This window comes from Zalophus californianus, chromosome Y (assembly GCF_009762305.2).
Source record: "Zalophus californianus isolate mZalCal1 chromosome Y, mZalCal1.pri.v2, whole genome shotgun sequence".
Taxonomy (NCBI): domain Eukaryota; kingdom Metazoa; phylum Chordata; class Mammalia; order Carnivora; family Otariidae; genus Zalophus; species Zalophus californianus.
In genome coordinates, this window is record NC_045613.1 from 3,064,537 (window position 1) to 3,083,828 (window position 19,292).

The following is a 19,292-nucleotide window of genomic DNA, read 5'->3' on the forward strand; positions in this document are numbered from 1 at the left end:
AAAACAATAACAGCAGGGGAGTTTAACACTCCATTTACACCAACGGGTATTACATCCTCAAGGAAACAATGCCTTGAATGACCCGCTGGACTGGATGGTTTTAGCAGGTATTTTCAAAATGTTCTATCCTAAAGCAGCAGAATACACATTCTTTTCAAGTACACATGGGATATTCTTCAGAATAGTTCACATACTGGGTCACAAACCAGGCCTCAACAGGTAAAAGGAAGACTGAGATCACACCGTGCATATTTTCAGAGCACAACACTGTGAAACTTGAAGTCAACCAGAAGGAAAAAAAAAATTAGGAAGATCACAAATACATGGAGGTTAAAGAACACACTACTGAAGAATGAATGGGTTAAGCAGGAAATCAAAGAAGAAATTGACAAATACAAGGAAAACAAATGAAAGTGAGAAACCCAAAACCTTTGGGATAGTAAAGGTGGTACTAAGAGGGAAGTATATTGAAATACCAGCCTCCCTCAAGAAGCAAGAAAAATCTCAAATAAGCAACCTAACCCTCTACCTAAAGGAGCTAGAAAAAGAACAAGCAAAATCTAAATCCAGAATGACAGAAATAATAAAGATGAGAGCAAAAATAAATGATATAGAAACATAAGAAAACAACAGACCAGATCAATAATACTAGGAGCTGATTCTTTGGATAAAATGAATAAAGCCAATAAGGCTCTAGCCAGACTTAAAAAAAGAAAAGAGAAAGTACCCAAATAAATAAAATCACAAATGAGAGAGAAGTAACAGCCAACACCACAGAGATACCAAAAAAAAAAAAAAAAAAAGAGAACACTATGAAACTATATGCCAACAACTTTGACCACCTGGAAGAAGTAGATAAATTCCTAGAATCTTACAAACTACCAAAACTGAAACAGAAGAAATAGAAAACTTGAACCCACCAATAACCAACAAAGAAGGAGTCAGTAATCAAAAAACTCACAACAAACAAAGCCAGGAACTGATGGCTTCACAGCTGAATTCTACCAAACATTTAAAAAAGAGTTCATACCTATTCTTCCAAAGGAATTCCATAAAACAGAAATGGAAGGAAAACTTCCGCATTCATTCAATGATCAAAACAGTATTTTACTGGGGTGCTTGGGTGGCTCAGTCAGTTAAAATTCTATCTTTGAAAAAAAAAAAATTCTATCTTTGGCACAGGTCATGATCCCAGGGTCCTTGGACTGAGTCTCACATTCAGCTCCTTGCTCAGCGGGGACTCCGCTTCTCCCTCTCCCTTTGCCCCTTCTCCTCACTGGTGTGCACTCTCTCTCAAATAAATAAATAAAATCTTTAAAAAAACAAATCCACCCATATGTTGCTGACATAAAAACAGACATATAGATCAGTGGAACAGACTAGAGAACCCAGAAATGGACCCTCAACTCTCTATGGTCAACTAATTTCAACAAAGCAAGAAAGAATACCCAATGGAGAAAAAAAGACAGTCTCTTCAACAAATGGTCCTGGGGAAATTGAATAGCCACATGCTGAGGAATGAAACGGGATCACTTTCTTACAGCATACACAAAAACAGACAAAAATGGATAAAAGATCTAAATGTGAGACAGGAATCCATCAAAATCCTAGTGGAGAATGCAGGCAGTAATCTTTGACCTTGGCTGTAGCAACTTCTTACTAGAGACAAGGAAAACAAAATAAAAAATGAACACATCCCCAGAGGCAAGGAAAAAAATAAAAAGCTAAATAGGCTAAAAATAAGCTTATGCACAGCAAAGGAAATAACCAATAAAACAAAAAAGCAACCTACTGGATGGAGAAGATATTTGCAAATGATATATCCAATAAGGGATTAACATCCAAAATATACAAAAAAAACACATATAACTCCACACCAAAACAAACAAATAACCCAGTTAAAAAATGGGTAGAGGACTTGAATACACATTGTTTGAAAGAAGACATCCAGTTGGCCAACACACCCATGAAAAGATGCCCAACATCACTCTTCATCAGGAAAATACAGATGAAAACCACAATGAGGTACCACCTCACACCTGTCAGGACGGTCCAAAATAACAACACAGGATATAATAGGTTTTGGTGAGGAAGCAGAGAAAGGGGAACCCTCTTGCACTGTTGGTAGAAAAGCAAACTGGTGCAGCCATTCTGGAGAATAGCATGGAGGTTCCTCCAAAAGTTAAAAATAGAATTACCATATGATCCAGAAATTGCATCATGATGTATTTACCAAAAGAAAATGAAAACTAATTTGAAAAAAAATATATGCACCCCTACATTTACTGCAGCATTTTATTACAATACGCAAGATATGGGAGCAACTGAAGTATCCGTCCATAATGTGAATGAACACACAGACACACACTGGAATATTACTGAGCCATAAAAGAGAATGGGATTGTGCCATTTGCAAGCACAGGGATGGACCTACAGAGTATTTTGCTAAATGAATAAGTCAGTCAGAGAAAGACAAATACCATATGTGGAATCTAAAATAAAACAAAGGTATAAACAAAAGAAAACATGAATAAACAAACAAAAAGCAGAACTAGACCTATTAGCACAGAGAACAAACTGATGGTTGTCAGAGGGGAGTGGGAAGATGGGCAAAATGGGTGAAGGGGAGTGGGAGATAACAGACTTCCAATTATGGAATGAATAAGTCTCAAGAGTAAAAGGCACAGTTGTAATAGGGATGTAATGGGACAGATGGTAGTTACACTTGTAGTGAGCATAGCATAATGTTTAAATTTGTCCAGTCACCATGTTGTACACCCGAAAGTAACGTTAACAACTATGTCAATTACACTCAAATTAAAAAAAAAAACTTGGTAAACATAAATAAATGTTAGTCTTCAACAAAAACAGGGGCTGCTGTTAGTATAATAACTGAAGAAAATGTAGCAAAGAATCAAATGAAGTTATCATTGTTCTTGAAATTATCACATTTTATTAAGACCCTCTGCCTGTAGTTTCTTTTGTATTTACTTACACGTACATGTACATGGACACTGTTTTTACATATTATCATCTCCATCATTAGGTGGGCTAACACATGCTATAAGAAAAACTTTTATTAAGTAAATTGAAATCACATCACATATCTTCCCCAATAATGGAATTAAACTAAAATCAAGAGTAGAAGGAAAAATGGAAAATTCACAAGTACATGGAAATTGAAACCAAATTTTAAACAAGAAATGTATCAAAGAAGCAAACACAAGGGAAAATAGGGAAAAATAGCTTGATACAAATGAAAATGAAAATATAACTGTGAAACTAGTAGGACTCAGAGAGCATAGTAAGTGGTAAGTAATGGTGGTCAATACATTTAAAAAAATCAAAAGATCTCAAATCAACAAGAATTATCCTTTTATAAACACTATGAATATAATTTTAATAGCACTGCCCTATAATCACTATTTTTGTGGCATTATTTGTAATGCCTCTTTATTTCTGATATTAGTTGAGTGCTCTGTTTTGTAAAATGGATAGCAATGACTCCATTTCATTTTGTATTTCAGTAATTTAAGACTTGTATGTTTCTTAGTCAATATAGTTAAAGGTTTGTCAATTTTGTTAATCTTTCAAAGAACTAAGTATTGGGTTTTGTTGATTTTGTCATTTGTTTTTCTACTCCCTATTTTTTCTGTACTCTAATCTTTTGTATTTCCTTCCTTCTGCAACCCATGGGTTTACTTTGTTAATCTTTCCAAATTCCTTAAGTTGTCAGGTTAGGTGTTGATTTGAGATCATTTTATGTGAGCCTTTAGCATTTATAAATACAAGTTTTCTCCTTAGCATAAGTTGTGTCATGTATGTGTTGATGTATTGTTTTTTGGTTTGCATTTATATTCAAGTATTTTTCTAATTTCCCTTCTGATTTCTTCTTTGATCCATGTTGTTTAGTCTATATTGTTTAATTTCCACAAATTTTCTAATTTTGCGTTTTGTTTTTGTTTTCTTCTAACTTCATCCCACTGTGGTCAGTGAAGATGCTTTATATGACTTCTATGTTCTTAAATCTAATGAAATTTCATTTGTGGCCTAATATATGGTACAATGTGGAGAATGTCCTGTGTGCACTTGCAAAGGAAACAAGTGTATTCCACTGTTTTTGGGTAGAGTGCTGTGTATATATTAGATCTAATTGGTATATTGTGTCATTGCCGTCTTCTATTTGCTTACTTACTCTCTGCGGGTGCATTATAAAGAGGAGGGTATTATTAAAGTCCTTTATTACTCTGTCATTAACATAAAAAACTCTGCTCTTACACAACTCGGTGTCATAGATGTCATAGACTTCTATCTTCACACAAATTGTTCTCCAAAACAGAGAGTAATAATTGGTTTTCTCTAAATTACTTTGTTAAATCATTTACAAAACAAAAGAGCTACAAACCAAAGTTACAATAAAACTAGATTAAAATTGTCCACGTATTTACCTTTAACAAATTTTTATTTCTTTATAGGAATTCCTATCTAGTGTGTTTACCATCTAGTTACCATCTAGTGTGTTTAGATGGACTAAACTGGACTTTAAGGACTGCTGCTTAGCATTTTTTTGCAGTGTAATTTTACAGATAACAAAATTCCTGAGCTTTTCTTTATTTCAGAATGTCCCAATTTTTGAAGGTAGGTTTTCATAGGTATAGGATTCTTGGTTTACAGTTTTTCCTGTAGCACTCTGAATATATCTACTTATTGGAGAGTAGGGTATGAGCAGGGCCACTTCTCTGCTGCTCCCCATTTCTTTTTTTGTCTTTGGCTTTCAACACTTTCATTGCAATGTCTTAGTGTGAGTCTCTGAGATTATCCTGTTTGGAGCTCACTGAACTTCTTACTTTGTCTGCATGTCTTCCAACAAATTTGCAGAAGTTCTGAGCATTTATTTCTGCAAATAATTTGCCTCCCTTATCCCTTCTCTTTTCTCTCTGGAACTCTTATGGGGTATATGTTAATTCAGTTGATTATATTCAATAAGTGAATTAAGTTCTTTTAACTCTTTTATTTCCTTTGTGTTCTTTAAATTCGATAATTCAATTGTCCTATTTTCAAGTTTGCTGATTCTTCTGCCTGCTGAAGTCAAGCTTTGAATGACTTTGCTCAGCTTTCATTTCAGTTACTGCACTTTTTAGGTCTACAATTCTTTTTATGTGTCCTATGTCTTTATTGATATTTCAATTTTGTTTATACATTGTTTTCTCTGTCCATATTTTCTTTTAACTCTTAGAGCCCTGCTAAGTTGTTTTACAATCATTGTCTAGGAGACAGGATTCTTTCTGCTTTTTTTTTCTCTCTTTTTAAGATTTTATTTACTTGAGGGAGAGAGGATGAGAGAGGGAACACAAGCGGGGGGGGGGGGTGTCAGAGGGAGAGAGAGAAGCAGGCTTCCTGCTGAGCTGGGAGTCCAACGTGGGGCTCGATCCCAGGACCTTGGGATCATGACCTGAGTCGAAGGCAGACATTTTTTTTTTTTTTTTTTTTTAGTGTAGCATGTCTACTGCCAGGGATGAACATGAAATATAATAAAGTCCTTTCAGGACTATTCTAGTCTGTGCCTTTTCCCTGGTATGTACAGTGACATTCTAAATCCACTTGTATATATGGTTACTTTTGAATGTCCTAGTCTTTAAATGGTTGGTTCCCAAAAGAGAGTGAAGGGGGCTGTTTAAATCTATTACAAAGCACTTCAGCCAGAGGAAAAGGGTCCTATTATAGCAATGGCTGCCCACTTCTCTCTGTGAACCTTCATAAAGAGAAGCAGCAATGGAAGAACAGATTTCTAATATCTGGATCATAGGAACCTTTTGCCCATCCTGGTGCCTACAAGTTGACTGATAAGCTGCTCCCAAACATATTCACAGCTGCCTCACACAAGATTGGGCTACTCCTGGAGAAAAGATATCTGCTACTGTGCAAGACACTAAGGTCCACTAACCTGGTTCCATCCTGGGCACTAGAGTTGACATCAGCACCATATTTAAGAAGGTGTTGAACAATGCAGAGCCATCCTCCTGCAGAAGCTTCATGCAGAGCAGAGTAGCCAGCATTATCTTGATGATTCACATCACATATCTTGTTTTCCAGGCAGTACAACACCAATTCCTGTGCAAAGAAGAAGGAGGAATGCTATGAGACTGCACAATGAATCTCATAATGATGACTTCTCCAAAGCTTGGTAGTATCCAGTTTCAAAGACATCTATCTTCAGGCCTGTGAACCTCCACCTGCAGCTTGGGCAGGTAGTGTATACGTGTTGGTGGGGAGGATGAACATGTGTTTGCTAGAAGCACATTGATTTTCTGAACCACAGCTACTGATAAGAGAATGGCTGGCATGTCAGAACTACTCAATACCACATGCAACATCTATCCTGTCTGTAGGTACTGCTCCTTTTAACTCATGAGAACCCAAATGATGTCACTGGATTTTATCTGCAAGAAACAGAGCTAACTACAAAACCCTTCCAGAGAATTCTCTCCAGATCATCCAGAAATCTCCAAAAAACAAACAGAAACAAACACTAAAGCAACAACCAAAACTATCTCCAAACTAAAAAAGTGCTACTGTTTCAAGAGACTATGTCACAGGGTACTAGGTGAATTCCAACTTCCTTCCCATGCAGTAATGCATCGGGGATGGGCTCTGCTTCAAGGCAATGACATCAGGAAGAGCTTGCAGCACAATGGACAAAGGGACAGAGCTGGCCAGGGAGGTGGGGTTCTAGGCAAATTCTGTCAGTCCTTCCTTGACTGACAGCAAGTAGGGGTTCTGTCACCCTGACAATCATCTACAGCTCCACACTCAGGCTGCTGAGTCCCATTTTGTACTGACCATTCAACTGCCACAGGGCGGATGCCAGCATCAAAAAATGACTTTGTCCTGTGGACTATTACATCATAATTTCATCTGAGAAGTGTGGTAGGGAAGGAAGCTGCAGAGGGCAGGAGGGTAATGTAGCTTAGAGATGTTGTAAACCGTAGAAAGGGCAACTCCAATGTGAGTCAGTGTTGTAGAAGATCAGGGTGAGGATGCAAACAGAGAGGTGCAGAGTTTGGTCTGGAACCAAATTGCTAGACTACTACATGTGCAAGTATTACTGAACACCTCTGTGGCTAGTTTGGTCACGTGAATGCATGACAGCACAAATATGTCTCAAGGATGAAATAAGTTATAATACATCCATTAGGCTTAGAACAAGAACATAATCAAGTACTGGGACACTATAAGCTATGACTGACACAGCTATGTTGGGTGGGGATATGGCAGTGACTTTGGAGCAAAGCTGCAACACCCAGCCCAGTCCCCGATCTGGAGGGACTGCACTGTGAGTTCCTTGCCCTTCCTTGCGCCAGCCTCAGTTAGTGTGCCTCCTCACCAATTTTAAGGAGCAGCATCAGCAGTTTGTAAATCCAGACACCCACAAGGATACCAACCTGATAGCCAAGTTGGGCAGCCCTCTGCAGGAGGGTCTCACCAGCATTCTTATTGACCAAAAGTCGTCGTCCTTCTGGCAGCATCGGCGGTGACTGGACAGTGTCTGCATGCAAACTTGACTGTGGCAGCCTTTGTAAGGACTCAGAAGCTGGCAATAATTGTTGCAAACAATTGAAGGATTTCTGATCCTGGTTGGCTGGTGACAGATAATAGTTAGAACTGCACTTTTCCTGCTTTTTGACTCCTCCAGTGGTCACCTATTGCAAAATCAAGGAGTATACACATTTAAGGCTGTCTTCCAGACCTGCCTTTTTCCCCACTACCCAAGTCAAAAATCACAGTAGAAATCAGTTTTTTGTTTTATTTGCGGGAAGGCAGCAGGTATGGGAGGTGGGGGTTAGTTAAGTGGAGTTTTCAGAAGAGGTTTCATTTTTACTAGTTTGACACTTCACCAACAAACAGGAGACATGCTTTCCTAGAACAGGAAAGTAACTTTGGGGGAGAAGCCCAGGAAAAGGAAAGTTATTTTGAGAAGTAGTCAGCAGATGGACTAGTAGGGAGGGATGAGTCAGGGGGTACCTTGCTATCAGCATTCTTCACAAAGCAGTTCCCTGGCAGTGACAAGCCCTGCCTTGATTCGTGGGAGATCAAATGCTTGGTTTTGCATACCCTCTTCCCAGATGGTTTCTCACTGTTCTTGGTATATTTCTGCAGCACGGAGGCAGCTTGGCTATTCTTTTCATCTGTGTACAGCACATGCGTCTTCTGAGTTTCTTTAATTTTTTGCTTTTTGGACTGCATCATTGATGCTGGTTTGGTACTTGTACTGGTAGGTGAAAGGCTCTTCATGGGCACAGAAGTAGAGAATAAAGGAAAAGCTAAGGTGTGCAAGAGAAAGGGAAGGGTAAGAAGGAGCAGGTATTAAAATTGCAGGCAGCACAGAAAAAAAAAAAACCCTCATCATTAGTGCTGATCACTGGAGTGGCTTTAAATTTTTAAAGATGTACCAATTATGTTTCAAAGCATATGTGTTTTAACTATCTGACATTCAAACAACAATTACATTAACTCATAAAATTCCAAGTGGAAACTTTTTTCAAACAGCAGGGGAAAGGGAGCAAATGCTAACCCTTCCTGCTTACCCACCCAAATCCACTGGGCCTGCATACAGGACTTTCACAAGGATAACCAGCCTGGGTGCTCAGACCTAGCAGTGAGAATCAGTCTGAGGCTGGAATGAGAGTGTTGGCAAGTTCCCAGGATCAGCTTTCCCTTCCTAGCCAGATGGCCCGGATGGGTAGCATCACAGGAACAGAAGCTCCTTCCCTCTCAACTGTGCTCTGCACTATACATTGTGGAAGAAAATGTGGAGGCTGAAAGGACACCAGGAAATAACTCCCTCCCTGCCACATCCTAGCCAGTCAACTTTACTCAAGTCCTCATGGGTCCACTCCCACAGAAGGCAGGTGATGCACCGTCCAGGTGTGGGGCAGGCAAATTTCATACCCTGTTCATTATCACTGGATTTGAAAGGCACATCTGACAAGTTTCTATTGGTTTTGGCCTCTGCTCCTTTCCTGGAAGATTTGTCTTTGGAGCTGTTATTTCTCTGGGCAGTGACCTCAGGTTGAACTTCCTGAGCCATTTTCTTCTTGCCATTCTGGCCAGGGTTTCTCTCTGACGCTGAAACCCGTTGCTTCCACCATTTTATAAGGTGCTTCTTAGGATGGAGACCTGTTAATTCAATGCACACTTTCAGTCTAGTCAGCTCAGTATAGTGTGGGTGTTCTAGGTGCTAAGAGGAATTGTCTCCTCTTTCCCTCCATTTTCCCTCTACGTCATCTAACGAAGAAATAACTACAAATTAATAAAAAAAAAAACCTTCCCCCTTTGCAGGTCAAATTGTCTTACCCACCCTTAATGGAGGAGGGAGAGGAGAGACTGTGGTTACTACTTCTGCCTGAGTATGTCATCAACTCTTGAGAGAGGACCTATTAGTCTTTGCCCATGTTTGAGCTTCAGCTCCTGCATCTGGCTTTGGGCGAAGGAGATATGTGAGTGGTTTCCCCAAAATAGGAATGGAGATTCCCACTAGTCTGCAATAGGACTTCTTCTGGATTCCCTGCACATGCGTAGACTGGACAGCAAGACATGACCATCCACTTTGTATACATGCAGAGACCACTGAGCACACAGTCAAAGCCAAACCTTACCTTTGGAGATCTGTCTTTGTTTCACTTTCTGCAGAGGTTCCTCTTCCACAGTTGTCTCAGTGTGCTTTCTGTCATGTGATACTTTGTGTTTTCTGCCCAATCTGAGAGTGGGGCTATACAACATATCCATAGAAGGTGGTTTGTTCATGGGCCACCCGTCCACAAAGTACTTCTTAACAGGAATATCTTTCTCTTCTAGTGCTTTAAAGAGATGGTATTTCTTTGCAGCACTGTCTTCACCTGGGGGAAAAGAGACAATGAGGGCCCAAAGATCATCATGAGAAGGCAGGACTGCCATAGACAACATAATCTGCTATCAAATGACACTTCTCTTTAAAGACTGCAAATCTTATATTAGAAGTACAAAATCCTCAAAAATAAAAATCCCCAAAGGAGAACCAGGTGAAGACAACTTAGCAGTTAAAGGAGAAATCAAGACTGGAACTGGTTGGAACATATATGCCCTACCTCCTATACTGTACAGATGTGTAATTTTATCATTTTTATAGTTGGAGGCATGAGAGAACCAAGAAAGGACATAAGAAGAGACATGAGGCATGAATACCATCTCTTTCAATAAATGGAAACCTAATGTAATAAAGAGATATGTCCCAAATGTTATGTATACAAATGGAAACGCCAATATTTATTTGGGTTGGCAGGACAGATGATGAATAAACACGGGCAGAAAAACAGTGCTAAAAGAAAGCAGGCAATGGTCTCTCCTAAAGGGCTATGGAGCTCTAAGCCTACTGCCCAGACTGCTACTGACACATGCAAGACAAGCAGAAGAAGGCAGGAAACCTGGGTAGGCCAAGGACACTGGGAAGAAAAGCTTATTAATAAAGCCAAAGGAAAGATTTCTTAGCATATGCAGAAGTTCAAAGGCAACTTTACACAACTCAATCTGATTAGTACAAATCCTTCTCTGTCCTCTCTTCTCACATTATTGAAGAGGTGGTCCCATTTCCAAACCACAAGGAGGGCTTTGAGACCCGAGCGCTTCAGTAACATCATGAACATCCACAGCAACACTATTTTCCCATCTAACATTACTCTTTTATGCCTTTATTTATATGCAAGTATCTAAGTTCACTATAAAGACAAGGCTCCATTCCCTTCATTGTCAGTGTCTCTTTTCACACCTGACTCAAACCAGGTGGTTGAAGGCAGAATTAGCTATGTGATATCACAATGTCTTTCAAATCCACAACAGAATTGTTGTTTAAGCAACAAAGAACCTCACTGTATGTTCCTTGACACGTGTCTTAAGAATAAGAATCTATCAAACCCTAGTATTTTAAATCCCACATCCACATTTTACAATTTAACTCCAGGTCTAATGTATCCACCCATATCTCTGACACTGTTGACACTTTCTAAAAAGGCACCTTTCTCAGGGAGGTTTTCCACTGAAGTTTTCACCCTCACAGCATCTTCCTAACACAGAGATTAATTTATTTGTAATACACCTGAATTTTTGCCACAATACTCACCATCTCCTGCCTATTCAAAATTACCTGGAAGAACCATGCTGACTTATTTCATACACATTGGCAGAATTGACTCAGTGGGGGACTTCATCCCTCTGCTCCTTGCTGAACAGCATCTGGACAAAATAAACTTCCCCTCTATATCCTCCAGGCTTCCCACCTGGTAAAGCTCCCTGGATGGGGAAGGCACCTCTTCACCCACCAGGAAAGCAAGCATGCTATACAGGTGCTCAGCACTGCTGCTCAGTAGGGATGACATTCCTGTGCATGATCTTGCAGCTGATCCCCTCCTGTCTTGTACCCAGGGACCCTTCATTGTGATGACTATGGCTCCTTAACCTCAATTATTATCAGGAACCCTCTATTGCTGAAGTTGAGACATACTAAAATTACTCTCCCATACTTAAGTGTAGCTGTATTCCTCCCATTTTGCAAGACAATCTTTTCCAAAGCTAGGTCCATCCACAGCATCCCTCAAATTGCCCCCAAGCCATTATAAGAAAAAAATGAATAATAATTGAGAAGTTTTTAGTACCGTCTCTCATGTCAAGTATCCTGATTCACTAAGTGTCATCCTCCCAAAACATTAAATATCATCACCTTCAGCCTTATCACCATGAACACCACCCCCAACTACCTAAGACACGCAGGCTAACAGGTACAGGGCAGAGGGCTCCGTGCCACACTACTGGAGATCTCAATTTAGACTTTCTCAAATAAGGTCAATTCAAAACTACCCACAGGATTACCCTTGTTGACAAAGGAGAAGAAAGATATGCAGGACTCCAAACCATCAGAGTCTGACAACCTTGTTGCTACTTTTTGCCCTTCCAGAAGCAGGAGGTCAGGTAACTTTTGTCATGTCATCCAAGCATGCATGACTGTAGCTGTGTTCATTGTTTCATACCCGCTCTCTCATAGCATACACATCCCAAATTTATCATAGTTTTATCACACCACTACCCCTCACAAAAGCATCACCATAGCAATATTTACATGTCACCATGGTAGCAAACTAACTTCTGTTCCAGCATGCCTACTTAGCTCTAAAACAAAACAAAACAAAAAACAGTAGAATATTGACATCTTTGAGGGTTACCAATTTCCTCTGCTGCAGGTAATGATAGTATCTCAACAAAGGTTAATCATGTTAAAAGTATGATCCTCTACAGAAGAGGCATGGGAAATCTTTGTTGATTTTGACTCAGGCTTCTTCCAATCGCTTCAATCTCCAAAGCCCAGGCCCTGTGACAGCACACCCTAGTGTGCTGCTACCAAAGAGTAAGACAAAGGAAACTACAGTTACATGTTCAAGAAGGAAGGGACCAACACCTCCTGGTCCTTCCCCTGTGATGGTTCCTATTAATGAATTTCCCAAGTTTGAGGAGACTCCCAAATCATTTGTCAACTTGTAAAGTGAAAACTTAGGTGCCTGTAAAATCACAAGGTAAATGAAAATCCTGACCATTGTATTTTCAAGTTAACTTACTTTTTTTAAACAAGCCTCTTCCAAAAAGACTAGGCTTCTATAAAGCATTAAACTATTACAAGTATTACTAACTTCAGGGTCAGTGCTCCTTTGAAAACAATGTTTCTGAGGAGGAGTTCAGCTGGTGGAGGTGTAAGGAGACAGCACCTTTGTGTCCTCCCGTGAATACAATTAGTGAGTTATCAAAACATTGTGAAGCCCGAGAAATCAATGTGAGGTCAAAGGAATAGTGCCACCCTACAAGTAGAAAGCTGACCATGTTTTGGATGGTAGGAGATGTGCAGACTTGAGTGTCCAGGGACAGAGCTGAAGATAGGGCAGTGAGGAAGGAGGCTGTTGCAGGAGTCTACTGGCAAAGGATTAGAAGCTGCAGAGCACAAACTGGGGACTTCTAGAAGTCTGCCGTGGTGCCCGCCTTATAGGTGCTGAGGTTGCCCACTGGAGCAGAATCCCAGGTGTGACAGCATGGTCTGGGGATCCCCAGTGATGCCAGAAGAATAGGTGGGGCCTAGATCCTGCACTGTTCCCAGGCATGGGTGTGTGGAAACCTGCTGGCTAGGTGCTGGCTCTGTGATCTGTGTTGCCATAAAGTGGGAAGTGCTGCTCTTTCCTGTGACCACCTTTGTGGGATGGGTCCAGCCAAAGGTAGGCACCAAGAGGGAGGAAAAGTGGCGGTCTGCCCACGGGAGTCCCTAAAAGTTGGACTTTGGAAACTCAGTCCCGGGCCTGAGAAAAAACAAAGTAAATGACAAATAAATAAGTACTTAAATACATGACACCATAAGTATGTAAGTACATACATACATACATACATAAGAAAATCAATCAATAACTAAATAAGCATGTGAATACAGAGTTCTGACAGAAAACAGGGGACACAAGTGCGATTGACTGCCCTTCCGAGAAGGCTCCCTCAAGAGTGGGGAGCCGGGAATTTTCAGCCCTGGGACTAGAGAGGGGAGGCAGTGTCATTTTCTTTTTTTTTTTTCTTTTTTTCTTTTTTTTTTCTTTTTTTTTTATAGATGCACCAATAATTATTTATTGAGCTGCCTTTTTTTTATTACGTTATGTTAATCACAATACATTACATCATTATTTTTGATGTAGTGTTCCATGATCCATTGTTTGCGTATAACACCCAGTGCTCCATTCAATACATGCCCTCTTTAATACCCATAACTGGGTAACCCATCCCCCCACCCCTCCCCTCTAGAACCCTCAGTTTGTTTTTCAGAGTCCATCATCTCTCATGGTTCGTCTCCTCCTCCAATTTCCCCCCCTTCATTCTTCCTCTCCTGCTATCTTCTTCTCCTTCTCCTTCCCCTTCTTCTTCTTCTCTTCTTTTTTTTAACGTATAATGTATTATTTGTTTCAGAAGCACAGAGCTGCGATTCAACAGTCTTGCACAATTCACAGCGCTCACCATAGCACATACCCTCCCCAATGTCTATCACCCAGCCACCCCATCCCTCCCACCCCCAACCACTCCAGCAACCCTGTTAGTTTCCTGAGATTAAGAATTCCTCATATCAGTGAGGTCACATGATACATGTCTTTCTCTGGTTGACTTATTTCACTCAGCATAACACTCTCCAGTTCCATCCATGTCATTGCAAATGGGAAGATTTCATTCCTTTTGACGGCTGCATAATATTCAATTGTATATATATTCCACATCTTCTTTATTCATTCATCTGTCAATGGACATCTTGGCTCTTTCCACAGTTTGGCTATGGTGGACCCTGCTGCTATAAACATCGGGGTGCACGTACCCCTTCAGATCACTACATTGTATCTTTGGAGTAAATACCCAGAAGGAGGCAGTGCCATTTTCATCCCACCCATCATTGCTGAAACACTTTAGGGAGGAAAGCAGCGCCACCTACTGGAGTCCGGGAACTCTCACAAGTAGGCCTTGCTTCCCCATGCCCTGGACAAGCCTTTCCCCTAGGGCAAGTCCTGTGGGCAGTCAGCACAACAGGCCCCCTCCCCAGGAGACCACCACACACAGCTGCTCCCACCAAGTTTCCTGAGCAGAGAGAACTGCGAGGCTTCAGCTCTAGGGGAAGAAGAGTATCTAGCATCCTTTCTACTTTAGGTCTTTCATTGGTTTGCGATTGTTTTTTCAGTTACTCTCTTGTTCTTTCAATTCCTTCTCTTCATTTCTGGTACATTTTTATCTCTACTTTATACATATCACTTTCTTAGATTTGTTCCTTTTCAGTATTTTTTTAAATTTTTTCAACTCTTTTTGTGTATTCTCTTTCAATTTTCATTTTCATGGATACTTTCCATTATAATACACACACACACACACACACACACACACACACACACACACGTATATAGGTTTCAGATTTGACTCATCTGGTTGTATTTATTTTCCTTCTCTTTAATTTTGCAATCTAGATTCTTTGCCCAAGCGGACCAAAACACATCCAGGATCTACATTTGTTGTTGTTGTTTTTGTTGTGGTCCTGGGGGTATCTGGTACTTTTGTTGTTTCCCTGTTTATGTTTTTTTTCATTCTTTTCCTTTCTCCTCTTGTCTTCAGGACAGTAGGACCCAACGGAGAAATTCGCCCCAGAAGAAAGCAAGGAACTCGTCTTCACAGCCAGGGATTGAATCAATATGGGTATCAGTCAGACGTCTGAAGTAGAATTTGAAACCATGGTCAAAAGCATACTAGCTGGGCTTGCAAATGAAAAAAGAAAAGAAGAGAAAAGAAAAAGACTGGCTCTAGAAAACCCGTCACTCTAGAGAGAAAAGTACTCTACTCTGGTCTGGCCAGAGTGGAACATGCTAGGACTGAGAGGCAGGACCAAGTGGAGAGCATCAAACTGAGCATGGCTGAAGCAGAAGAGACAATCAGTGCTCTAGCAGAGAAAATATGGGGAAAAATAAACCTGAAAAGAAGAGCACAAGAACACTATTTGATCACGAAAGTCATCTTAGGGACTTCATATTAAGCAAACTTCTATTCCTATTGCAGGAGATCCAGAAGAAAAAGCATGGAAAGAGGGCAGAAGAGTCAGTGGGAGAAGTGATATCTGAGAATTTCCCTAATCCAGGGAAAACCACAGGCATTTGAGTCCAAGAGGCACAGAGAACTCCCCTCAAGATCCACAAAAATAGGGCAACCCCATGACCTATCAGACTGACACTTGCAAATGACAGGGAGAATGAGAACAGTCTGAAAGCAGCTTGGGAGAAAAGTCCTGAACTAACAAGGGTAGACACAGAAGGCTTGCAGCAGACCTGTGCACAGACACCGGGTGGGCCAGGAAAGGACTGGCATTTTGTTCTAAATGGGAAACATATGCAGCCAAGGATCCTTGATCCAGCAAGGCTGTCATTCAGAAGAGAAGGAGAGATCAATAACTGCCATGACCAACAAATACACAAGGAATTTGGGAACCCTAAACCAGCCCTGCAAGAAATAGTAAAGCAGACCAGTTGAGCACAAAGAGACACCAAAAGTCACAAAGCCCAGAAAGGAACAGTCACAATCTACAGACACAATGACCTTACAGCTCACACAAGGGCACTGAATTCATATCTTGCCATCACTACTCTAAATGTAAATGGACTAAATGTACCAGTCGAGAGACTCGCAGCAGCAGAACCTAGAAAATGCACACCACACCACATCAAATCACACAAAACTGCAATGCAACAAGACCCATGGATAGCTGTTGTACAAAAGACTCATGTCTGGCCCCAAGACACCTCCTCATGGACAGAGACGGGGTGGAGAAGCATTTGTCATGCCAACAGACATCAAAAGAAAGCTAGAGTAGCCATACTTCTCTCAGAAAAATGAGATGTTCAGCCCAAGACCATGAGAAGACATGAAGACGGACACTATAACTTACAAATAGGGCCTACCCAACAAGAAGGTCTAACAGCGGTACATATATATGCCCCTATGATGAGAGGAGCAGCCACGTAGCACAGGCAATTAATCACCACCTTAAAGCCACTCACGGATAACAAGGAAATCATCCTAGTAGGGGACATGAACATCCCACTCACAGCAAAGGACAGATCATCTAAGTAGAAGAGGAACAAGGAAACAAGGGCTGAAATGACACACTGGACCAGGTGGCCTTAACACACCTATTCAGGGCATTTCTGTCTAAGGCAGCAGAATTACACCTTAGCTTCCAGTGCCCACGGAAGAGTCTCCTGAAGGGATCACATCCCGGGTCACGAATCTGCACTCAACCGGGGCAGAAAGATCAAGATGCTGGCATGCATATTTCCAGGCCACGATGCTATGAAACTTGATGTCAACCACAAGAGAACATTGGGAAGGATGACAACTATATGGAGGTGATGGGTATTAAGGAGGGTATTTGTTGTGATGAGCACTGGGTGTTGTAGGCAAGTGATGAGCCACTGAATTCTACTCCTGAAACCAACATTGTATTGTATGTTAACTAATTAGAATTTAAATTAAAAAAAAAGAAAATGTGTCCTAGAAAATTGTTTCATTATGCATGCCACACCATTCAAAAGGACAATGAGGCCTTAATTCCATGAATGGAAAAAACAGTCCAGCAGCTACTAACTGGACAACAGGTTATAATAATACTCTCAATTTAAAACTAATACTATATAATGGTCTTAATTTCTCTCATCTCTGAGAATTGAGTCACCCTATTCTCACAGATGTGGCATGACACACAAACTTCTTGAGTTTACTTACATGTCTCAGTGTTCTTCTGGCCAGCAATGGCCTCCTCCGGGACTATTAATGCTGGCTTTTTGTCCTCATTTCTTTTCAGTTTTTCCCAGTCAGTGGAGCTAAATGTGCACACCTCAGCATCTTTGGTCATTGGGAGGTTACCTTTCATTTCTTTCATCTCCAACTCTGAGAAGTGCATCATTGCATGCTAGACAGAGAATGGAGATGTATTTAAATAAAAACACTTTTCCTTAAAACCTACTTGCCTCATCTTAAGAGAAATTTGCTACAAACCAACCACAATTTATGAAATAAGTTTCTTGCACTATATTCTTTTCATAATGTCTTAGGTATATTTGGCTAGTATGCTATATAAATGTGTATATGTATACATGTATATACTATCGCAAAGAGACATTCACTTTTGAAAAAGTGAGATAAAAATTTAAATAAAAAGCAGGAAAAAATTAACAAAGATAAACAGAGTATAAACTTTTTATTTTTAAAAATGAAATTTAACTCTAAAGGTTTACATAATATTTTACTAATTGCAATCTGAAAGAAGAAATTTGATCCCATACTTAGTGGCAGATAGACAAAATAATAGCTTCATAATACTTACATTCATGTAAACATCCATTTTTAATATTATGAGCCAACTTTCCTTATGACATTACAAAAGCAATTTGACTTTATCTTTTAAGTAAAAATAAAAATCTTTGAGAAATCTAATGAACGAACTATAATTTGCTACAAAGTCAAGTACAATTTACATCCCATTTAAGGAGTGTGTGTGTGCAGGAAAGTTGTACGAATCCCACACACGTTGCTGAAACACACCTCCACCAAGTATCGTGTAAGGCACTCTCAATGCTTTTCTGACATTTTTTAATGCACAGTAAAAGCAAAGAAATCAAATTGATATGTAAACATCATGCAGTGTTTACATACCCTTTGCAATATTTAAAACTTCTGTTAGCAGCATTTGAGTGGAGTCTTCTTAATAACTACAGAACAACTTAATGTATCTTAACACATGAACCTCCTAAGTGCTACCACTTATGTTTCCTTAGTGGACACATTTTACACATATACATTACCATAAACTTCATTAACCCTGTCTGATGTCCTGTCCTACCATACTCCCCGAGTCATCTTTACACATTAAAAAAAAAAAAAAAAGATGGGGAAATTGACTGAAATCTGGGTAGAGGTGCCCACCTGCAAGGCCCACTGCTCACGGCTAAACCGGCTGGAATCTGCATACAATTCAGTGGTGACACACTTGAACTGGTCACCCACATAACCAGCAGAATTTGCAATTCTCTTTGCCAGCTTCGATGACTTTCCTTTCAGAACTTTGACATCGCTGGATTCTGCCTTATCAACTCCGTCTTTCTTAGGAGTGAGGACAACATCCACACTTGGAGCAGCACTACTTACACAGAATGCACTGGGATCCTTCTGGGTTTTACCAAAAGTCACAGTAGGACCCCCATTCCCCAGAGCTGGATCCAGGAATGGAGTTGATACTGGCATCCCCAGGTTCTCCTTCTTGGTTGCTGCTGGAACATTCTCACTGATTAAGTTGAAGACTGACTGGCCTGGGGCCTCTCTGACAGTATAAGCTTCATGGAAATCACTGAAGCACTCCAACTCCTCTCTCAGGGTGATGAAATCATGGTGTGGCTGCAGGGCTGTGTCAGTACAGGACTTGGTGAATTCAGGGTTCTGGCCAACACTCTCATTGTGAAGCCCAATTTGGACATATCTGAGTAGGTTTTAGCACCTTGCTCTTCCCAGAGATGATCTACAGACACGTTTGTTGCTCTTCACAGCAATTTTTCCTTGATTCCACCTGGGGCTTGGCTTTAGGTTCCTGTCAGCAGGGACTTCTGGACATAACCTGCTATTGCTACCTTCCAACATCTTGGAAAACTGGTTCTGCAGTGTTGGGTCCTTGT

General features: G+C 40.5%; 1 protein-coding gene across 1 annotated transcript in view; it reads right to left on the reverse strand.

The window, feature by feature from the left end:
* Positions 1–19,292, reverse strand: part of LOC118356653 (BCL-6 corepressor-like) — a 114,758-nt gene that overhangs the window by 32,649 nt on the left and 62,817 nt on the right. The window contains 9 exon segments of the mRNA XM_035725946.1: positions 5,945–6,111; positions 7,443–7,700; positions 8,023–8,321; positions 8,950–9,177; positions 9,657–9,896; positions 17,350–17,536; positions 18,550–19,076; positions 19,079–19,149; positions 19,151–19,291. Of these exon segments, the coding sequence (XP_035581839.1) occupies positions 5,945–6,111; positions 7,443–7,700; positions 8,023–8,321; positions 8,950–9,177; positions 9,657–9,896; positions 17,350–17,536; positions 18,550–19,076; positions 19,079–19,149; positions 19,151–19,291 (2,118 nt within the window).